Source organism: Zalophus californianus, chromosome 9 (assembly GCF_009762305.2).
Source record: "Zalophus californianus isolate mZalCal1 chromosome 9, mZalCal1.pri.v2, whole genome shotgun sequence".
Classification (NCBI taxonomy): Eukaryota; Metazoa; Chordata; class Mammalia; order Carnivora; family Otariidae; genus Zalophus; species Zalophus californianus.
This window is the reverse complement of record NC_045603.1, coordinates 129,254,747-129,274,570: the sequence shown is the minus strand read 5'-3', so window position 1 is coordinate 129,274,570 and position 19,824 is coordinate 129,254,747. Positions and strand designations below refer to the sequence as shown.

Below are 19,824 nucleotides of genomic sequence, written 5' to 3'. Positions count from 1 at the left end.
CAGATTTCCATTAAAGAGTAGTAATGTGTTGAAAAGGGGTAAAATTCTCCCCTGTCATTTGATAATACCAATTACTGAAAGAACACTAAACAGAGGGGAAAAAATGGGTTCTTTCCTTCTTTTCCAATAAAGTGATCACTTCTGGGTATCCTTTTTCTCTAAGAAATGGCTATCTTTAAAATGTTTTAATAAAAAGAACAAGTTAAGTATTAAATTTAGTACTAAGCTATCATTAACTGAGTTGATGACAGAGTTAAGATGTAATTCTCCCTATCAGCCCCCCATAACTTATTTTTCTGTAATCCATGAATTAAGGAAACGATAAGACAACAGAAAGAGGAAATGGTTTACAGAAATTCTTATCAAAAGATTACCAATTCACCTAATTAAAAGATTTATAGATTCCTATAACCTGAGTTCTAGTGCCCCAGAAATAATTAAATCTACTATACTCTTCCAAAATACGCCTAACTGAACTTGAGAAAAAGAAGCAAAAAAATTTCTCCAGCACTAGCCTGAAAGACAACCAGGAAATCTGAGACAACTGGGTTCTTTAAGAAAACAGTAACTCTGAAGAAACAGTAAATTGACATCATAAGGGAAAAGGACGGCTTCCGAATTATTATTTTTCAATAATCGGTTTAAAAGCTGTTTAAATTCTCCACAAACTCCAATTTGATAACTTTAAGGAAAGTGCTTATTACCTCCATTCCTAATCGAATATCTTCTAAAACTCCATCCACAACATGGATTCCAACATCTTCTTGGTAGAGGACCAGTCCTGCTAAGAGGTTGGCTACACAATGAATACTATTATATTTCACATTCCAGATGTTTATCATACAACAGATAACATAGTCTTTCACTTCTTGGTCCTGCCAGGGCAACTTTCGCATCTGTCTCAAAACCTACATGGAGAGAATTTTGTTTCATTTACTGAGATAAGTATATAATACTCCAATATACCCAATAATATAGATATTTTGATTTTGCAGTCACAGAACTTTTGAAATGAAAAATACTTTAGGGGCACCTGGGTGGCTCAGACGGTTAAGCGTCTGCCTTTGGCTCAGGTCATGATCCCACGAGCCCCACATCGGGCTCCCTGCTGAACAGGGAGCCTGCTTCTCCCTCTCACTCTGCCTGCTGCTTCCCCTGCTTGTATACTCTCTCTCTGTCAAAATAGATAAAATCTTAAAAAAATAAAAGAAAAATACTTTAGAGATCCTCTCCCAGCTTCTTCACTTCAGAGACAGGAAAAGTGAGAAAAGTGAGATATTTCTAATTATTGGCAAAATTTAGTCACATTTGCCCTACATCTCTTCATGATGCCCCTAAATTTCCTAGAGTTTCCAGATCTTCAATCAGGCTAATAGTATATACTCACAAAATCCAATCACTAAAAACATATACCCAAGGTTTACCAAAAATATTTTCTTTTGCATATCACTAATGTAAATAATCTCAGATACTTCTTATAAATCAAAAATTTCCAGTAAATAAGTAAACCCAAGATCAGTGGGTTAAAAGATAACTTAAGATGAACATCAAGACTAGTATTACACAGCATCTTGTTTCCTCGTGTGTAAAGGGGGGATAATAACAGCACTTCCTCCACAGTTTGTTGTTAAGGATTAGACAAGTTAAAGTATGTGAGGTACATAGGAAACTGACTGGCTCATTATAAGTACCGCATAAAAGTTAGCCATTAACTGTTTCAAAAACCCTACTGGTAATGAGATGGTGAGCAGAGTTCTACCTATAATCAAGTTCCTTCCATTTTCATTCTGGAAGAAAATAAAGAAAAGGAAAAAAAAAAGGATACTATTGGCAGATGGGAAAGCACTCTTCATCTCTATAGCCACCATCCATCTTTTTTTTTTTTTTTTTAGATTTTATTTATTAGAGAGAGAGAGAGAAAGAGAGAAGGCACAGCAGGGAGGGGCAGAGGGAGAAGGAGAAGCAGACTCCCCGCTGAGCGGGGACCAAAATGTGGCACTCGGTCCCAGGACCCTGGGATCATGACCTGAGCCGAAGGCAGACGCTTAACCAACTGAGCCATCCAGGTACCCTAACCACCATCCATCTTTCAAGCACTTAATATGTTCTCAAATCAGCTTCAGTGGAAATGTTAATGTCTTTTTTATTATGTTAATCACCATACATTACATCATTAGTTTTTGATGTAGTGTTCCATGATTCATTGTTTGCATATAACACCCAGCGCTCCATGCAGAACGTGCCCTCTTTAATACCCGTCACCAGGCTAACCCATCCTCCCACCCGCCCTCCCCTCCAGAACCCTCAGTTTGTTGGAAATGTTAATGTCTTAACCACACAGCAACCTATATTTTTTTAAACTTTTAGCTAATTCTAAAATAGCTTTCAAACTACTTGATGGAAACAACTACTATCCCTGACTCTCTGAAAGTTGAGTCCAATTTCCAAAGTCCCATGATCATTCTTTATCACCCATGTATAATGCGTGTATTATTGCACACCTTTTCTCCTCCCCACAGGTTTTCTCTTTCCAGCAGCTAATTTGTTTTACTTTTTTTTTCCTAAAAAGAAAAAAGTTCTACACTGTGTTGTTTCAACTCGCAGAGTTAACCATGAAATGTTCTGTTCAACATTTCCTACTTAAAAAGTGAAGTTTCTAACAAGGTAACTGCAATAATTAAGAAAACAGGTCAGCACTTCTTAACCTTTTCTGGAAATTGACCAAAATTATGATATTTCAGAGGGCCACGGACCTCCAAAAGCCCACTCAAGGTTAGGATCCCCTGCACTGAAGCAGAATATTTAAAGTCAAATTCATTATAGAACATCAGAGACAAAGTAGTAATTTCAAATATAAACAGCACCAAAATTAAAATTACAAGAATTACCACTTCAGAGTAAGAATCATAAAAGGAAAACAAAACATATGTCCTATATATTATGTATCATCATATGACTTCCATTTTAGGATGACTTGTATAGAAGCAATCACAATTCAACTTGTAATCTAATCTTAACTCTCCTAACCTTCACTGCTGAAACTTTAACAGCTCTGCTTCAAATTCTCCTGTTACAAAATGTAAAAAATGCAAACTGCTTACATTTCTTATCCAACTTTGTCAAACACTGAAGCAATCTATAAACAAACTGATCTGGAGAAACTGAAATATATGTTCTTGACCGAAACAATTTAGTGCACAGGCTAGAAGCCAAGTGCACTGCTCTTAATACTATAATCATTAGGATGAAAAAGAATTAGTTTGGTTGAATATTATATCATCTTAGCACTACTACAAATCTTGAATTGACTATTACTTTATGATTTCAATGAGATTTACCTTCTCAGTGGTAACCTTGGAGAGATCCTTGTACAAAAGTTTCCGGACATATTCCTGGAGAGGAGGACGTTTCTTTTTCACTGTTTTTTCAGCTGGAGGTGGGTTGCAGTAGTAATATGCATTCTCCACCATTGTAACGTATCTTGCATCGAGGTGCATTGCTTGTTTCTTTCTCATCATTTGCTCCTAAAATAAAAACATCTAAGTCAAAATACTTTTATTCTAATGTTTATCCCTAACCAAATTTCTATTCTCAGTGACAAAATTTCAGGATAAAGAACTAGAAAAGGACGGGAAAAAAAAAACACCAATCTTTTGGTATTCCTAAGAATATACTAGCACACTACTATACCAAAACCATGTTTTTACAACAAATTAGTACATGACTGCTTGGTGTTAGACCTTAGGCTCTGACACAGCTCTACAAGCAAGAAAACTAAAAGCAGCCAAGGTTTATAACTTGTCCACAGCCCCTGAGCATCAACTCAAGAGGCGGTGTTTCAAAACGGATCTAGTCAACCAGTGATAAAAGCTAGCTGCTTTTGCTATAAAAGGGGAAAAGATCCACTGAGCCAATCCAATATCCATCCATACCACCATGACTAGTAAATGTTTTCCCTAGCAAAAATAGGGGATCCAAATATTGTAAATAAATACATTAAAAGCTAGCTCTATTACATTTTTATACACATGGTCTCATTTAACCTTAAGAGTCTGAGCCAAAGAGCAAGAAGAGCTTTTTCCTTGTTACGATAAAAATTTGAACTTGGAATGACTTTTGTTAGTGTGATATAAGCCTAGAGAGAATTTGGAAATCAATTCCATTTGACAGACTCCACATTAATATTTTTGTTTATTAGAAATAAATTCTCTTGTTTCTTCATATTAAATATTATTGGCAGAGAATATTCAGGCTCACAACTGGATTCTAAAAAAAGTAAGTTATCTAAAGAAAATGATACAATCAAGACTTCTGTAACAGTAACACTGATGTAATGATAGTATATGCTCAGGGATTCCTAAATCTGAGCTCTCTTTAACACTAACACCAATATTCACTCTGGCACCACACTTCCCACCCTCCCAAGGCTCCAAGGGAATGCATGGATATTATCAATAAGCATAATAACTTAATTGCTTAATAAACCTGATGGCCATTTAAGCATCCTAAGTAGCTTAAGAAATAGCTTCTACCCCAAGTTAATTTTTCAGGCTTACAGTTTTTAATTTTTAAATTAAATTTTATATTTTTAAGCTTGTAATTTATATGCTTAAGGCACATTAACAATGGCTTCTTTGAACATTCAAGAACATCCGTAAAAAACGGCTCTAACATAACAGTATTAACAGTACTTGCTCATTTGCATCATTCATCAAAAGGTATTTGGGGTTGAACTTAATCCTCCTTTACAATACAGTGAACTCACTGGCAGCCAAGTGAGAAAAATTCCTATAACTCTCCTGGAATGGCCACAGCACACAAATATGGGAGGTTCTAGTTTAGAAAGAAACCCTTCTATTTATATAGCAGAGCAAGATCATAGGCACTGGTCAATATTTCTAACCCCTGAAGTAAATCAAGAACCTCAAGCTCCTGCTAGGATCCTCAAGCTCTTACCAAAAGTACACTGGTCCTCAGGTGTGATTCTGGTGATCTGAAAAGAAACCTTCCACATGTTTCTAGTAGAGTACATGCCATTTCAATATGGTGATGGGAAAAGTCTGATAGAAGAATCTGCAATAAGAAGATGAGAAAACACAAAGACAACACTTCAGTCCTATTAAAGAAAGAAAATACTGATCTAATGTGTGTAACAACTTTAAAAATGTTATGTGTGAAAAACAAAAGTTAGTCTACTTTGGCTTAACAAGCTTAGCTTCATTGCTGAGTATCTTGTGTTCAGCCACAAAAATTTTATATAAAATTGTCAATATACTTAATGCCTTTTCTTTAAGATAAATACATGAAAACTAGTATCATAGCCCTTTCTGTATTGACTATTAGATGCCAGGTATTTAAACATCTATGAAATACACAGCTAACATTTTCTAAATCTTTTTTTTTTGTTTTGGTTTATATGACATTTACTTGTAAAATTCTGACAACAGGCTCATTGTATGAACAAACATAACATACTGCCATAACATTTCAGTAATGATCCTCCCAATTTTTCTCTATGCATATTTTCTAAACCAAAACAGATTCAAACATATCACATTATTTAATAACTTGGTATTTTTTCAGCTAATATGACTATTTTGCTGTGTCCTTATTTATCCTTCTATGGCATGATTTAAAAGGGGCATATTACTGTATAATATGAACTACACTAAAACTTAAGTGATTCTTATTTATTGGATATTAAAATTTGTTTACAATTTCTTGCTACTTAAACACCTGTGGGACAAACATCGTTGTAGATAAATTTGTAAACATGTTTATTATTTCCTTAAAACAAACATATAGAAATGGAATTTCTAAGTCAAAGAAATGTATATCCTTCCTATGTGTTTGTAATAATTACTATAAAAAAATATACTAACATTTAAATTGTTCCATGGTATGATTCCCTTCAAATACAGCATTGAGAAATCTTACATAATCACTCTTAAAATGCTGTCTAGAGTTTCCCTAAATGTACTCTGTTGTCTTCTGAGATGCTCTAAGTAGGTTTAGGAAACTTAACCCCTTGAATATCAATAATGACTATTAATATTTTTTTAAAAGATATTTATTTATTTATTTGTGAGAGAGAGAGAGCACAAGCAGGGGGAGCAGTAGAGGGAGAGGGAGAAGCAGGCTCCTCACTGAGCAAGGAGCCCAATGTGAGACTCGATCCCAGGACCCTGGGATCATGACCTGAGCCGAAGGCAGACGCTTAACGACTGTGCCACCCAGGCGTCCCAATAATGACTATTAATATTTTAAACACTCTTAAGAAATCAAGCAGTAAAGAAACTTGATAAATTTGTTTAGCTCGGGGTTTTCCAAATGTACTTGAATCCATGAGACCCACTCTGTGTAATATACCTAATATACTAAGGAAATCAATTTGATATAAAATTTGTCATTGTTAGTCATGATCAATTCCAAATGTAGAATTATTCCATCTCTGCTGCATCAGCTTTCCCACATATAATTACTTACTTATTTCTAGCTTAATTCCATTGTGGACAGAAAACACTCTGAATAATTTCAAGCTTTTCTAATATGCTGTGATTTTGTTGTTGTTGTTAATTATGGTAAATGATCCATGTGCATCTGAAGAGATTTTAAGTTCTGATGCTGTTGGGTATAGTGTCAATCAGATCCAGGTTCGTCTGCCTCTTCTTTCAGTTAGTGAAAGGTGTTTCAAAGTCTCTCACTATTACTGTGGATTTCTTTACTTCTTTCCCTGTTGATTCTTGTTTTATATATTTTGAAGGTCCCTTAACTGGATTCATACCAATTCAGGAAGGTAATAGGTAATAGTTTCCTGCTAAAATTAGCTCTTCATCATTATGAATTGTCCTTCTTTATTTATAATAAATGCTTTGTACCTTGTTTGATGATAATGAAAATAGGTGAATTTTTTTTTTTAAAGATTTATTTATTTCAGAGAGAGACAGACAAGCATGAGTAGGAGGGGCAGAGGGAGAGGGACAAAGAATGTCAAACAGACTCTCTACTAAGCACGGAGCCCGACGCGGGGCTCGATTCCATGACCCCGAGATCACCACCTGAGGTGAAACCAAGAGTTGGACGCTCAACCGACTACGCCACACAGGTGCCCAAAACTAGGTAACTTTTAGTCAGTGCTTCCATGGTATATTCCCCCCATCTTTTTACATTAGCCTTTCTGGTCTTCATATTTATCTTTCTTGTAGGCAGCCTACAGTGTTGTTTTAATCAAGTCTTATATTCTTCAGGCTTTTACTTCATGTATTTTGTCCTTTTACATTTCATGTAATTACTGTGATAGCTGCATTTCTATCTACCATACTATTATTTGTTTTCAACTCTGCTTATCTGCTTAACGTTCTTTTTTACTCCTTTCTTGTCCTTCGGATTAAACAAATATTCCTTACTTATTTCAAGTTTTCCAGCATTTATAACTAAAACTTTGTCTATTAAAAACTCAAAACTCAAATAATGCAGCACTAACCTTTAAACAATGTAATGTATCATTTTTTGTGAACATCTTAAATTTAGTTAATTCTCCAATAAAACGAACAGTTTTGTTCTTTGTTTCAATATTGATCTGGTCCTTTTTTCGTACCTACAAATTAAGAGAAAAGAGACATTAGCTAGAGAATTAACATTTTGAAATCTATGTGATAAGAAATGTGATTTAGTAAGATTGCATTTGGGTAGATTTCTTGCTATTCAAATTACTTTAAGTTAAGGCAAAATCAGCTCTGTGGAACACGAGTACCGGGACAGGATTTGCCAACAGTTCCATGGTCAAATAATTTGGGGAAACTATGCACTTTATTGGGCTTAAATTGGTTCTGAAATAAAGAACCCTGTTTAACCTAATTTAATTCAATTTATCTCAAATTTATTTAGCAACACAAACCTCCTTTTGAGATGCTAGCAACCACTAGTTAACATCCCAGTAAATTAATATTATAAGGAACACATTTTAGGAAATGCTGCTTTAAAAATAAAAGTATCAAGAGCTCACTTAAGCAAAAATATTATTAAGGCTTAGTATACTACACTTATGAACTACAGTATGCATTTTCTATCATAAACTCATTACAGTGGAATTTCTGATATAATCACTATTCTTTTTTATTGCAAATACAAGCCCAACTTAGGCATACATTTCAAAGAAATATTCAGCACAACAAAATCCTATTCCAATAGTACAATGCAAACATACGTCAAGATAAATGTAAATGGATTACATTTTCATGAGAAAAAACCCAACAGTCTAGAAACCTTTTATGTGAACAACAGTGACAATAATATGGTGGTGCCTTGAACTAGTTTAATGTACTTTTTCAGAATACTCTCTCTTATTCAGTTGTTCAATATGGTGGTGCCTTGAACCAGTTTAGTGTTTTCTACTTTTCCAGATTACTATCCTACCTTATTTGTTCCACATAACAACATTCTGAGAAAGAAACAATAGCTGTTATAACCTGATTTAATAATTTAAACAAGACAACACAAAGCTCTAAAGTGACTTGATGAAAGATCAGTACTAAAATCCCAGTCTCTTGGGATGCCTGGGTGGCTCAGTTTGTTGAGCAGCTGCCCTTGGCTCAGGTCGTGATCCCGGGGTCCTGGGATCGAGTCCCGCATCGCGCTCCCTGCTCAGCAGGGAGTCTGCCTCTCCCTCTGCCTCTCCCCCTGCTCATGCTCTCTCTCAAATAAATAAATAAAATCTTTAAAAAATAAAAAAAAATAAATCAAATCAAATCAAATCCCAGTCTCTTAACTATTACTTGAGAATTCCACTACCTTCGTATATGCTGGGTTTTAAAACAAGGCCTAAACTCACCAGCAGCTAGATAATTAATGAGTCATTTATATAAATACTAAACTTCTACGTACTCAAGGAGCTAACACTTGGATTGAATTTATCATCTCCATTTTTAAGGACCTACTTTCTACAGTAAACAGAGACAGGTGTTAAGATTTTTTAGCTCTTCAGGGATAATTTTTAAACAAAACTATGTTTACTCATTTAAAACATCAGAGCAAACTAGAAGCTCACTATTAGCATTTATTAAAGCATCAATAAAACTGCGATTAAAAATAAAATCATAAAATTCAACTCATAGAGCTTTCATGTTGACTATTTTAGCAATTCAGAAAACAGCACAGCTTTCATGAAGATCCTTTCAAAATAAATGTTCGTTAAGTACTGCATATGAAAAGCTCCTCATACTGATCGATCTTTTTTATGAACTCCTAGGATACATTAAGAGTATGGACTCTGGACCAGACTTGCTGGGTTTAAATACCAGCTTAACCAGTTACTAGCTGTTACTTAAACTCTGTGCCTCAATCTCATCTTTAAAATGGAACTAATAAAAGTAACCTACCTCATAAAGTTGTTGTCTTAAGTCAATTGATACATGTAAAGTACACACAATAGTGCCTGGCACCAGGAAGAGTTCAATAAATATTAGCTATTATTAATTTTATCCATCTTTGTATATTTGTATCACTAATACGTGGACACTAAATAATGCTTATGGAGTGAACAAATAAATGAAAACGCTTAATGTTTATAGATGTATCGCAGGGACAAAAAAGAGCAAATGATCTATAGCCAAAAATCTGAGCCCTTGCAGTCATTCTGCGCCATTCTGGGGGTATATCATCTTGGATAATTCATACAAATTCCCTGAACTGTTGGCTCACTTGGTAAAATAAAGATAAAAATAAGGATGGTGATGATGATGGAGGTAGTGGTGGTAGTAACAACAGCTACACTTCACTTGATTTCTAAGCAACTAGTGTACAGAACAAAAGATTTACCTCCTTTAAAAAGATGTTTAAGAGGTGTTTTAAATGATGGCAAAATGCTTCTCAGTGAGAAATAAAGAATGGAAAATTATACATATACTATAAATTCACCCCCCCCCAAAAACTAGAGGGGAAAAAAGGTAAAGAAAATATGCTAAAAGATTAACAGGTTTCCTTTAACGTAATGAAATTATGGGGAATCCCTTTTCTTTCTAAATTATGTATTTTATATTTTCTAAATAACCCACACTGAGCATGTGTTTCTTCTACAGTTGAAGAAACATGGAGACAAAAAATGTATAAGGAAGCAATTAAAAAATAATATACTGAAGCTGAGTCTTTAGAGGGAATAGGGCTGAGAAGTGTACAAACATGTCTTTAAAAATCTCTTTCGGTGATTCTGCATGTACAAGCTCTTAGTAACTGCTGTGGAACATTATACAATTTTAGGTGTTACTGAGCATTATTAACTTTCAAAACACGTAACATAGTGTATCATCTACAATTATTCTTTAATATTATTGAAGGTAAGGAGGTACAATCTAACTAACATGACAAAATTACAGAATTTTTGAATGAATTATGAAAAATCAATTATCTCACCCCCTCATTTTCAGATGAATAAAATGAAGGCTTTTTAAAAGGCTGTAACTTATAAAAAAGACTGACTTATTCTGACCCTTTATTATTTTCCAGTCTCATTTGTTGACTCCTTATGATCAAAAGGTATGTAAAAACACTTCTGCAGAAGCAAATGAATTAATGTAAATTTTCTACATATTTCTAGTTCAATGTCTATTATAGAATTTTACTTATATAATCAATCTTCGTTAGCAAAAATGTTGCTTACAACTCATTTATTAATGACAGCTAAAACTGAGATCAACTGAATAACTAAATTCATAAGCATTAATAAAAACTCTTCAGATACATCACCATATAAAAAGTAAGGATTTCCGAGGCCTATCTAGGAAGACCCTCCTCCCCAAACTGGTCCTTCTATAACTTCACCCAAACAGACATTATACATCGTCCTCTGTAATTTGCTCATTCTGTTCTACATAAACTTTACTCATTTAATCATTCTGATTTTTTGGAAAATCTACTATATGCTAGACACTAAGAAGGCACTGAGTCTATAAACAAGTAAATTTGCCTTCAAAGTTTATTTTATGCTGTGGATCAACTGACCTCCAGGGTAGGGTGGGTAAGACTCTTGATCTACTAGAGTGTTGGAAAAAAGTCTTAGAACTTCTATTTATGTTTTTGATCTCATACTTTTCAATTTACTTTTATTTTATAAATTTACATAAAATATTTCATACAATTGCAGATACATACAATTTACATGTAAGTATGCCAAACTGGGATATATGGTCAATTTATTTTACCACTAGAGAGATTTGATTTAAAAAGTTGAAAGACCACTAATTTTAAAAATGTTAGTCAGTCTGATATACTTATATTTAAATAAAAGCTGTCCCTTCACTGTTAAAGAAGCAGGCTCTGTTGAAAATTTGGGGCATGGAAAATTAGAAAGGAAAAAATATTTCTTATTGCCCCACTATTCAAAGACAGCCACTGCTAACATATTAATATGTAATTTTTTTCTGTTCTTTACATTCCAAGCATTTTAACATAACTGTAAATTTATTCTGTGTAAGATTTTACAGTTTGCTTTTTTTTTTTTTTTTCCACCAAAAGAAGCACTTTCTATATGTTATGAAAATTTTATGGTAAATAGTACTTTCAGTGGCTCTGTATCATTTCAGCATTGTGACTTTATGACCATTTTCTTAATTCACTGTTGGGCTTTTAGCTTATTTTCCATTTTTTCCCCACAATTTAGGATGTGAATAAAGCCTTTTTGGGTATATAGGATTACTTACTTAGGACAGATTCTCAAAGTTGTCCAATATATAAATGCCTCTAAGAATCTTGAAACATATTACCAAATTCCTTCTCCAAATTCTGACCTCAAGTGCAGATGGTTTCTCATTTCTATTATCTTTACTAATCTGTTGGTCAAATTAGCAGCTCTGTTGTTTTAACAAGAATTTCTTTGACTACTGTATGAGATTTCTTATAGTTTTGTTAACGAGTTTAATTTCTCAGGTGAGGTTCTCAGCAGAGCGTAAGTATGATTGTGACAATATGTTGGAATTAGAAGACAGAGACAGGGAAGTCTGAGTAAAACGCTATTCTCATAATTCAGGCTATGAAGAGGAGATGCTAGATTTGAAGAAGTGTTTTAGAAGATAGTACCAACAGAATTTGGTGAATGCTGGCTCCTGAATGTCTGCAGAGCAAAAGCAGAAGTATTTCTCTTAGTGACTAGAGAAAAAATATTGCAAATTTACAGACAGAATAAAGGTTGATATGAGGAAGTGAAGGACAAAGATGTTTTTTGAGAAGTCCTGAGTTTATTTTATTGGACATATTTAGCTAGAACTACATGAGAACTCTCTAAGCACCAAGAGAGAGGTTCTGGCAAGAGACATGTAAATGAGGTTGCTGAGAAATAAAAGTCAACTGAAGTCCAGGTAAAATATGTTCTGTCAAAAAGGAGGGTGAAGAAGAAAGTATGGGGAACGCAAAGATACAGACTCAGCTGGAAAAAAGTAAAAGATATTTTGCTATTAATAAAAGATATTGAGACTAGCAGTCATAAGTAAGAACCAGGAGAGAGTGGTGAGAGAGAAGGGATAATTATTATTATAATAGTATCTATGTCTGAGCACTGTGTGATGAACTTCACATCCATTATCTAGTTTAATACATAAGAACAATCCCATTTGGAAAGATACCAGTATTAACCCCACTTAAGCAACTCGACCAGAGTTAACAATGCTAGCAAGTGGGAGGAGACAGAATGACAGAAAAAAGCAGAAGAGTCCAGCAGTTTAGAATCTGCAGGGACATCAACCAACATAAAGCAATTAAGAGGATATTGGTAGTTTCTGCCAGGGTGCTGTGATGGTAAAACAAAGGGTAAATGTCAGAAGCAGAAGAAACAAGTATACTCTAAAAAAAACTCAAACAAGAAGCAAATGAAAGAGGATGGGGGGTGAGGCTGAAAGACATTTTCTTGTTGCTATTATTTTATTTTCACTTAAGGATGGGAAAGTGTTGAGCATATATGTAGACAAAAAGCAAGTCGTTGGCAAAGTCTGCAGATGTCAGGGTGGGGAAAGATAGATCACGGAGGAGGCCAAAGTGATCAAGGACCTCAAGTATCCCTTCTTCTCTCCCCTGAAAGCAGTGGTTCCCACAGTGTTCTCCTAGAATTCTGCTAAGTCTTTGAGTTGTAATGAAGCATTACATCAGGAACAAAACTGCCAATTCCCTCAACTCCCACCCCAATTATCAAATGTGGGAGGCGAAAGATACATGAATAGAATATTCTTAATCTTAAGTTTCTCACCAAAAGCACTAATTATGCTTGGTCCAGCAACCTGTGTGCTGTTTTTGGATTTGGTTGAGGGGTATATACATAACTCATATAATAGAGTCATACTGTCTGCCAGGAAACGTTTCTTGTTTTGCATGATGGGATTAAATAAATCAATGAGAATATCATGACTCTTGGTGCATCAATCCCTGAACTGGCAGCATCTATCAAAGTGTGTTCTTTGAGTGACTATATATTTGACCCATTCCAGGTTCAAAGTGCACATTACCCTATTAAAGCTTTGGGAATTCTTAAAAGAGAACAAAAACAAAACCATTTAATTCTCTTGATCTCAGTGTTTCCAAACTGCTTTTAAAACACAGAAAACATGTCTTCTCAGTCTACCAATATTCACTTTCAGTCACTTTTAAGGAATCATTTTACTTCTTTCAAGGCTGTATAGTATGCATTTGGAGAACCACTAACAGGCAATTTGTTAAGACCCCTAGGACTGGAAAGGGAGAGAAGCTGTCCGGAAACCGGTCCCTGGTACTTACCAGGGTACTCTTTAAGAACTTACCGCTATACAAGGTAAAGATTGTTAAGGCAAGAATCAGTAAAAACATGGACTATGACAGCATTCACTGATCAGATCAATTATGCAACCTCATGTGCCCCCAGACATTTGGACTCCTGACACCCCAACGGGCATCTTCCAGGCACTGTGCCCTGACTCACATGGCCAATCCTATGTTTCTTCTGGGAACACCAATGAGACCTGCTGGCTCTCTTGACCTTGGAGAATGGTTTTTACTTTACAAAAGCAAAAAGTGCAGTACCTGTAGGAAACAAGGTAGCAGCAACAGCTCATCTCCAAATTGGAATATATCACTTATCAATTTCAAGCTTTGTTGAGAAAATTTACATTTTAAAAACTCAGAAGTCCATACATTCTGAACTGTTATACCACTCTCAAATTTCAAAAATATGCTTATCAATACAATAATCATATTCTTAAACTAAAGAATCCTCACTCAACTTGTAAGTACATAAATGTATGTGTGTACATATATAACAAAATAAATGCTTAAATACATACATGAAATCTGAAATCCCCCCTCAGCATGGAACAAAGATCCTCTGCTACATCAGACATGCAGGGATGCAATGTAGCAACCAATCTTGCATAAAATGGTAGCAAATCCAACCTGCAAAAGTTATATGTGATATATGTAAAAGGAAAGACATACCAGAAGTAATTCATCTTAAAATTTAAACTTTCTCAGATATATTCACACATTAAATGATAAAAACTAGTAATCGTACAGACGTGCCTATTTATTGCCATCATAATGAAGCACATGGAAATTCAACCTGCTTTGTGAAAGCTTATTAATAATCTGGTATTTTCTATTCAGTGCATTTACTGCACATTTGTAATTTCACTGAGTACACAATTTTGATAACGTATGAAATACCAAGCACAGAAAGCACCAAGTTTTGACATGGCCTGAATTTTTAATCACATAATTACTAAGTAAACAAATCTAATGGTAACTTAAATAGTGCAAAACAGAATCCTTTTAAACCATTTCCTTCATTTATCCACGGATCAGTTATTTGGGAACTTTAATGTCTAAAGTGAAAGGGTAACTGATAACCAAGAAGGCATCTAAGAAGTCAAAATATTATCACAACCCACACACTTCTACATCTTATTCATTACAGAACCTACTCAGATTCGCCCACAGTGCCTACCCTCTCTTACTCTAGACAATAACTGGCAAATACGTGGTTATTCATGCTGCCACCCCTTTCAGTATCAGAGCACTTTCTCATCAAACCTGAATGCAGCTCCAGAATCCTGCTTAACCCAGCACTCCAGGCAGCCACTACTAATCAGAATGAATTTACTTTCCATTCCTGCCACAGCCATTATTTTATAAAATTCGATTACTCAATGATGCAACACTCAGCAGATGCTGTAGATAAGCAGCAGTGAGGAATTAACAAAAACAGCTGCGATAACAGTATCAAGTTACAGGGAGCTAACAGTGAGAAAGGAAGTTAAAAACTATAAAAATTCAACACAAGAGCTCAAAAAACTACACAGCCTACAGCCACTGAGAACAGAAACACACAATCCTACAGGATATCCCTATAGTTATCCCTGAAGACATCACTATAGAATAATACATGAAAATGGTTTTATCAACAGAGAAAAAAGCATGCACACCATGCAAGGTTCAGGATTAGATCTGGAAACTCCCAGCATGGACAGATTAAGGCTCAGCTAGAAGAAGAAACACAGCAAAGAAAGGAAGAATGGAGGTCAATTTGGAAGGTGGAGAGAAGTACTCAAATTCATATCTAAGAGCCTGAAAACCTTTGCACTCCTCTTTGACCATTATAATTTCTTTTAAAAATTATCATTTAGTTCTTATTAACTTGCCAGGCTCTGTCCTAGGCACCTAATACACTTTATTGAACTTGTTGATCCTAATTACCATCCTATAAGGTGGATATTTTAATCACCACTTCAGAAATAATGGAACAGATGCTAAGAGAAGTTAAGAAAATAGTGGCTTTGTAGTAGTGACGCAGTATAAAGGCATCATATCTTTCTTTAACTGAAACAATGAAAAGCTCAAATTATGTAAAGATCTAAATCAAGACATTTAATGTTAAATGTTATTTTATATGTTTCTTTAAATTATTTAAAAAGTTTAATCAACTGAAGGTTAAGCTCCTGTCATACAGAAAATGTGCACATATGGGGTACATTACTCCTTGATATTACAAAAATGAGATACTCTCATAAATACACAGTAATTTTTTCATGTCTACTAGTGTCAAAAAAAAAAAGCCTAGGACAAATAAACCTTTAATATTCTTGCATAATAGATGGATTCACACTAATAGCAAATTTACTTTCTACATTTTTAAACTTTGGTTGGAATACTGTATTTTAATATATTACAATTGTAATACATTTTAGTTAGAATATATTATTAGGTTTTTCGTTTGTTTTTCAAACCCACTTTAGCAACAAATACTTTTTCCTGTTTCAGTCATAACCAATTGCCAAATACAAATAAACTACTTTAAACCTATACCTAGGTTCTACCACCCCCGACTGCCACCAATTTCAGATCAGAAAAAGAATACACTGAATGAATACAAGAGCTGAGGTCATAGGACAACAAAGAAGAATGTGCTAGGAGTTAGGAGGCTCAGGTTCTAACTCTCTCAAATAGTACTTCTGTAACCTCTAGTCTCAGCTGCCCTGGCTAATCCTCCCATAGCTGGGAAGCTCACCTCAGAGTCTCTGCACTGGCTTTTTTTTCAGCTGAAAGATGCTTTTCTTTTCCCCAAATATCTACACTTACTCCCTCACAAAGGCCAAGTCTTACTTCCAGTTGACACCTCCTCAGTTAGACTTCTTCCAAATACTCCCCTGAAACCACAAATCCACCCAGCCCCACACCCCCAATCCTCTACCCTGCATATTTAAAGCAGCATTTATCACCTTCTAACATATTATATAATCTACTTACTTGTTTTGTTTATTATCTTGTCACCCTTCCCCACTAGAATGTAAGCTCCATGGGAAACAGTTTACTAGTACTCAACACAGTGCCAACAACATAGTAGGTGCTCAGTAAACATTTGTTAGATAAATAAATGTTACTGGTATCCCATAACTAGGTTTATTTATTAATTATTTTCCTTTTTGAAGCAGACTCCATGCCCAGTGCAGAGACCAATGCGGGGCTTGAACTCACAACTCTTGAGATCGAGACCTGAGCCGAGACCAAGAGTTGGACGCTTATAACCAACTGAGCCACCCAGGCGCCCCTAGGTTTATTGTTAGCTTTTAGTCAAAAATATTCTTCACCACTCCAAGGAAGTACCATCTGATTTTTATAAAAACAATATTAAACTTCATCAAGTTTTACATTTTATCAAAGCTAGCTTATCAAATATTTTTATGCAATTAAAAGGATAATAATACAATCTCTTATTTTACGTATGTTTCCTATTTAAAATATCTTTTTAATCCTAAGATCAATTCTCTGATCCTGCTGGATTTTTATTTAATATACTATTAAATATGATTTGCTAGTTTTTTACTTAGAATTTTTATATGGACAATCAAAAGTGAGACTGGTCAATCATTCAAACTTCCTCGCTCTTTCTTTATTAGATTCTGCCTATTCATAGTATGAAATGGCAAGTTTGTTTTTCTATGCTCTGGAACAAACCAGACAGCAGAAAAATCACTTGTTCCATAAAAGATTGAAAGAACTCAATAAAGCTATCTAGTCTTACTCTATTTAAGATGAAATTAACTGATAACTTCACTGGTCTACTTTGTTTTATCTTGAAATAATTTGGAAATGTATAATCTTCCCCCAAAAATTCAGTTTCACTGAGATTTTTCAAGGGTTTTTAAAAATATCTCTAGCATTATTATCGGGCTCATTTCTTAAAACTTTTAAATGTTCTTTTTCTTTATATTTTCTAAATGCTTCCCTATTGGATTTTAAGAACCAGCTCTTGAGTTTTTAAAATTAATTTTAGTTTTGGTTGTCTTTCTCAATGTATTTTTTTTTAAGATTTTATTTATTTATTTGACAGAGAGAGAGAGAGCGAGAGCAGGAACACAAGCAGGGGGAGTGGGAGAGGGAGAAGCAGGCTTCCCGCGGAGCAGGGAGCCTGATGTGGGACTCGATCCCAGGACCCTGGGATCATGACCTGAGCCGAAGGCAGACACTTAACGACTGAGCCACCCAGGCGCCCCCTCAATGTATTTTTCAATACAATGAGATTATACCCACTTAGCATCAAAAATTTTAACCTAACTGTATCATTTCCTTTTTCTTCTTTTCCTGGACAAGTCACTTACACTTTATTTCATTTTTTTCTTCTTCTACAAAATCAGCCCAATCTATACCAAAGCTTTTTCCCAGTCCCAAAAGAAAGGTAGAAATAGCTAAATTTTTTAAAGGAAAGCAGTCTGTGCTATCCATTCAGGCTGCTATCGGTGAACTAACAAACAGGTAAGTGCTTTCAGCTTCCAAAGGGATTTTAAAAAATAGTTTCAGGATTCCCTGGAAGATCTTAACTCTTTTATACCTTTCCAGATAGTTAGTAATCCTGGTTTTTGTTCTGTGGGAATTGGACATGTGAAAGTAAAATTAGAAATTCTATTTTCTCAGAATCCTCTACTCCTAAAAAGCTCACCAAATCCTTCTCAAACTAACACTTTTCTAAAAGTCCTCTTTTTCCATTATACCTTTCATAATTAAAAGGATAGCTGATAGTAAATGCCACCCTGCCCTATTTAAATCTTCAAGCTCTGTGACTGTTCATTCCTTACTTTGCAAAATAAAATCCCTTATGTTGGAAATAAGGTAATAAATTATATATTTCTTCAATGTTAGTCCTGCTTCAGTATGCTTTTCTGTCTTTTCTACCCTTCTATACATGCAAGGCTGCAAGGGAATGGAGTACTAAATGCTATGCGAATCACACTGAAGGTATTAACCACAAAATAAAACATTTTAATGAAACTAAAGAGCTCTGTATTAAAATTTAAGCTAGATATGTATTTTTAGACTTTTGTGAAAGTCAACTAGAAAATAAACTTAGATCCTCTCCCTTTGAAAACTGAATTTTTGTCCTCGAGAGTGATGATTATTTTCACCAAGTTAATGAGTGAACCATTTAAAAAAGAATGATTTTTTCTTAAACAATAAAACCTGGCTTACATTTTCAAGGTCTCTTAAATTACACATTTAAGTATCTTACTAGCAGTTAATGATAATCAAGTTAGTAAACATCCAGTCATTAACCACAAGTAATAAGAATGCAGAAACACACATTTTGTTACTGAGGGGGAAGAAAAGAAATTTTTTTTTTTTTAAGATTTTATTTTATTTATTTGACAGAGAGAGACACAGCGAGAGAGGGAACACAAGCAGGGGGAGCGGGAGAGGGAGAAGCAGGCTTCCCACGGAGCACGGAGCCCAACATGGGGCTCAATCCCAGGACCCTGGGATCATGACCTGAGCCAAAGGCAGACGCTTAACGACTGAGCCACCCAGGCGCCCCAAGAAAAGAAATTCTTAAAGGTTTTTATCTCGTAATCAATCAGCTTTCTAAAAGAAAAGTCCAGCTTTTTTTCTCTTTAAAATCTAAAGAATTTAACTGTTGGAAGCTACTAATTTTATCTTGTTCAAAAATGCCTAGAAAAAGAAGGAATGTGAAAGAATACTGCTACTGTTCAATTAAAAGAATACAAAGGATTTTCTTCATTAAAACAAGCAGATGATGATTCAAAAAATATGAAACACAATAAAAGACTGGAGTCAGTTACTCTGAAATCGACAACCAAATGCCCTAGGGACTTTTTCACAATGTTGCCGCTCCCAGTGCAACAGCGCCATCAAGTGGTACAACATGCTAACAGGCTTCAAAGACTAAGAGGAAAAGCTGTTCAACAACCAGTGGAAGCACTTCATTCCCTGAACAGTTTGTTTATATTAATCTAAATCTAAAGAAATTCTGATCATCCATCTGTTAAAATTTAGCAATCCCTATGGCTTCCAAGTCATTAAAACCAA

At 34.8% G+C, this 19,824-nt stretch overlaps 1 protein-coding gene across 4 annotated transcripts in view; it reads right to left on the bottom strand.

The window, feature by feature from the left end:
• UPF2 (UPF2 regulator of nonsense mediated mRNA decay) overlaps positions 1 to 19,824 on the bottom strand; it is a 107,874-nt gene that overhangs the window by 36,407 nt on the left and 51,643 nt on the right. For all 4 annotated transcript variants that reach the window (XR_003519863.1, XM_027593391.1, XM_027593394.1 and 1 more), the window contains exons 9-13: positions 14,295 to 14,403; positions 7,484 to 7,597; positions 4,957 to 5,073; positions 3,339 to 3,524; positions 705 to 908 (exon numbers count right to left, since the gene is read on the bottom strand). Coding sequence is in view for 3 of the 4 variants with exons in the window: in XM_027593391.1 (XP_027449192.1) it covers positions 705 to 908; positions 3,339 to 3,524; positions 4,957 to 5,073; positions 7,484 to 7,597; positions 14,295 to 14,403 (730 nt within the window). In the remaining variant the exon portion in view is untranslated. The remainder of the gene's footprint in view (positions 1 to 704; positions 909 to 3,338; positions 3,525 to 4,956; positions 5,074 to 7,483; positions 7,598 to 14,294; positions 14,404 to 19,824) is intronic.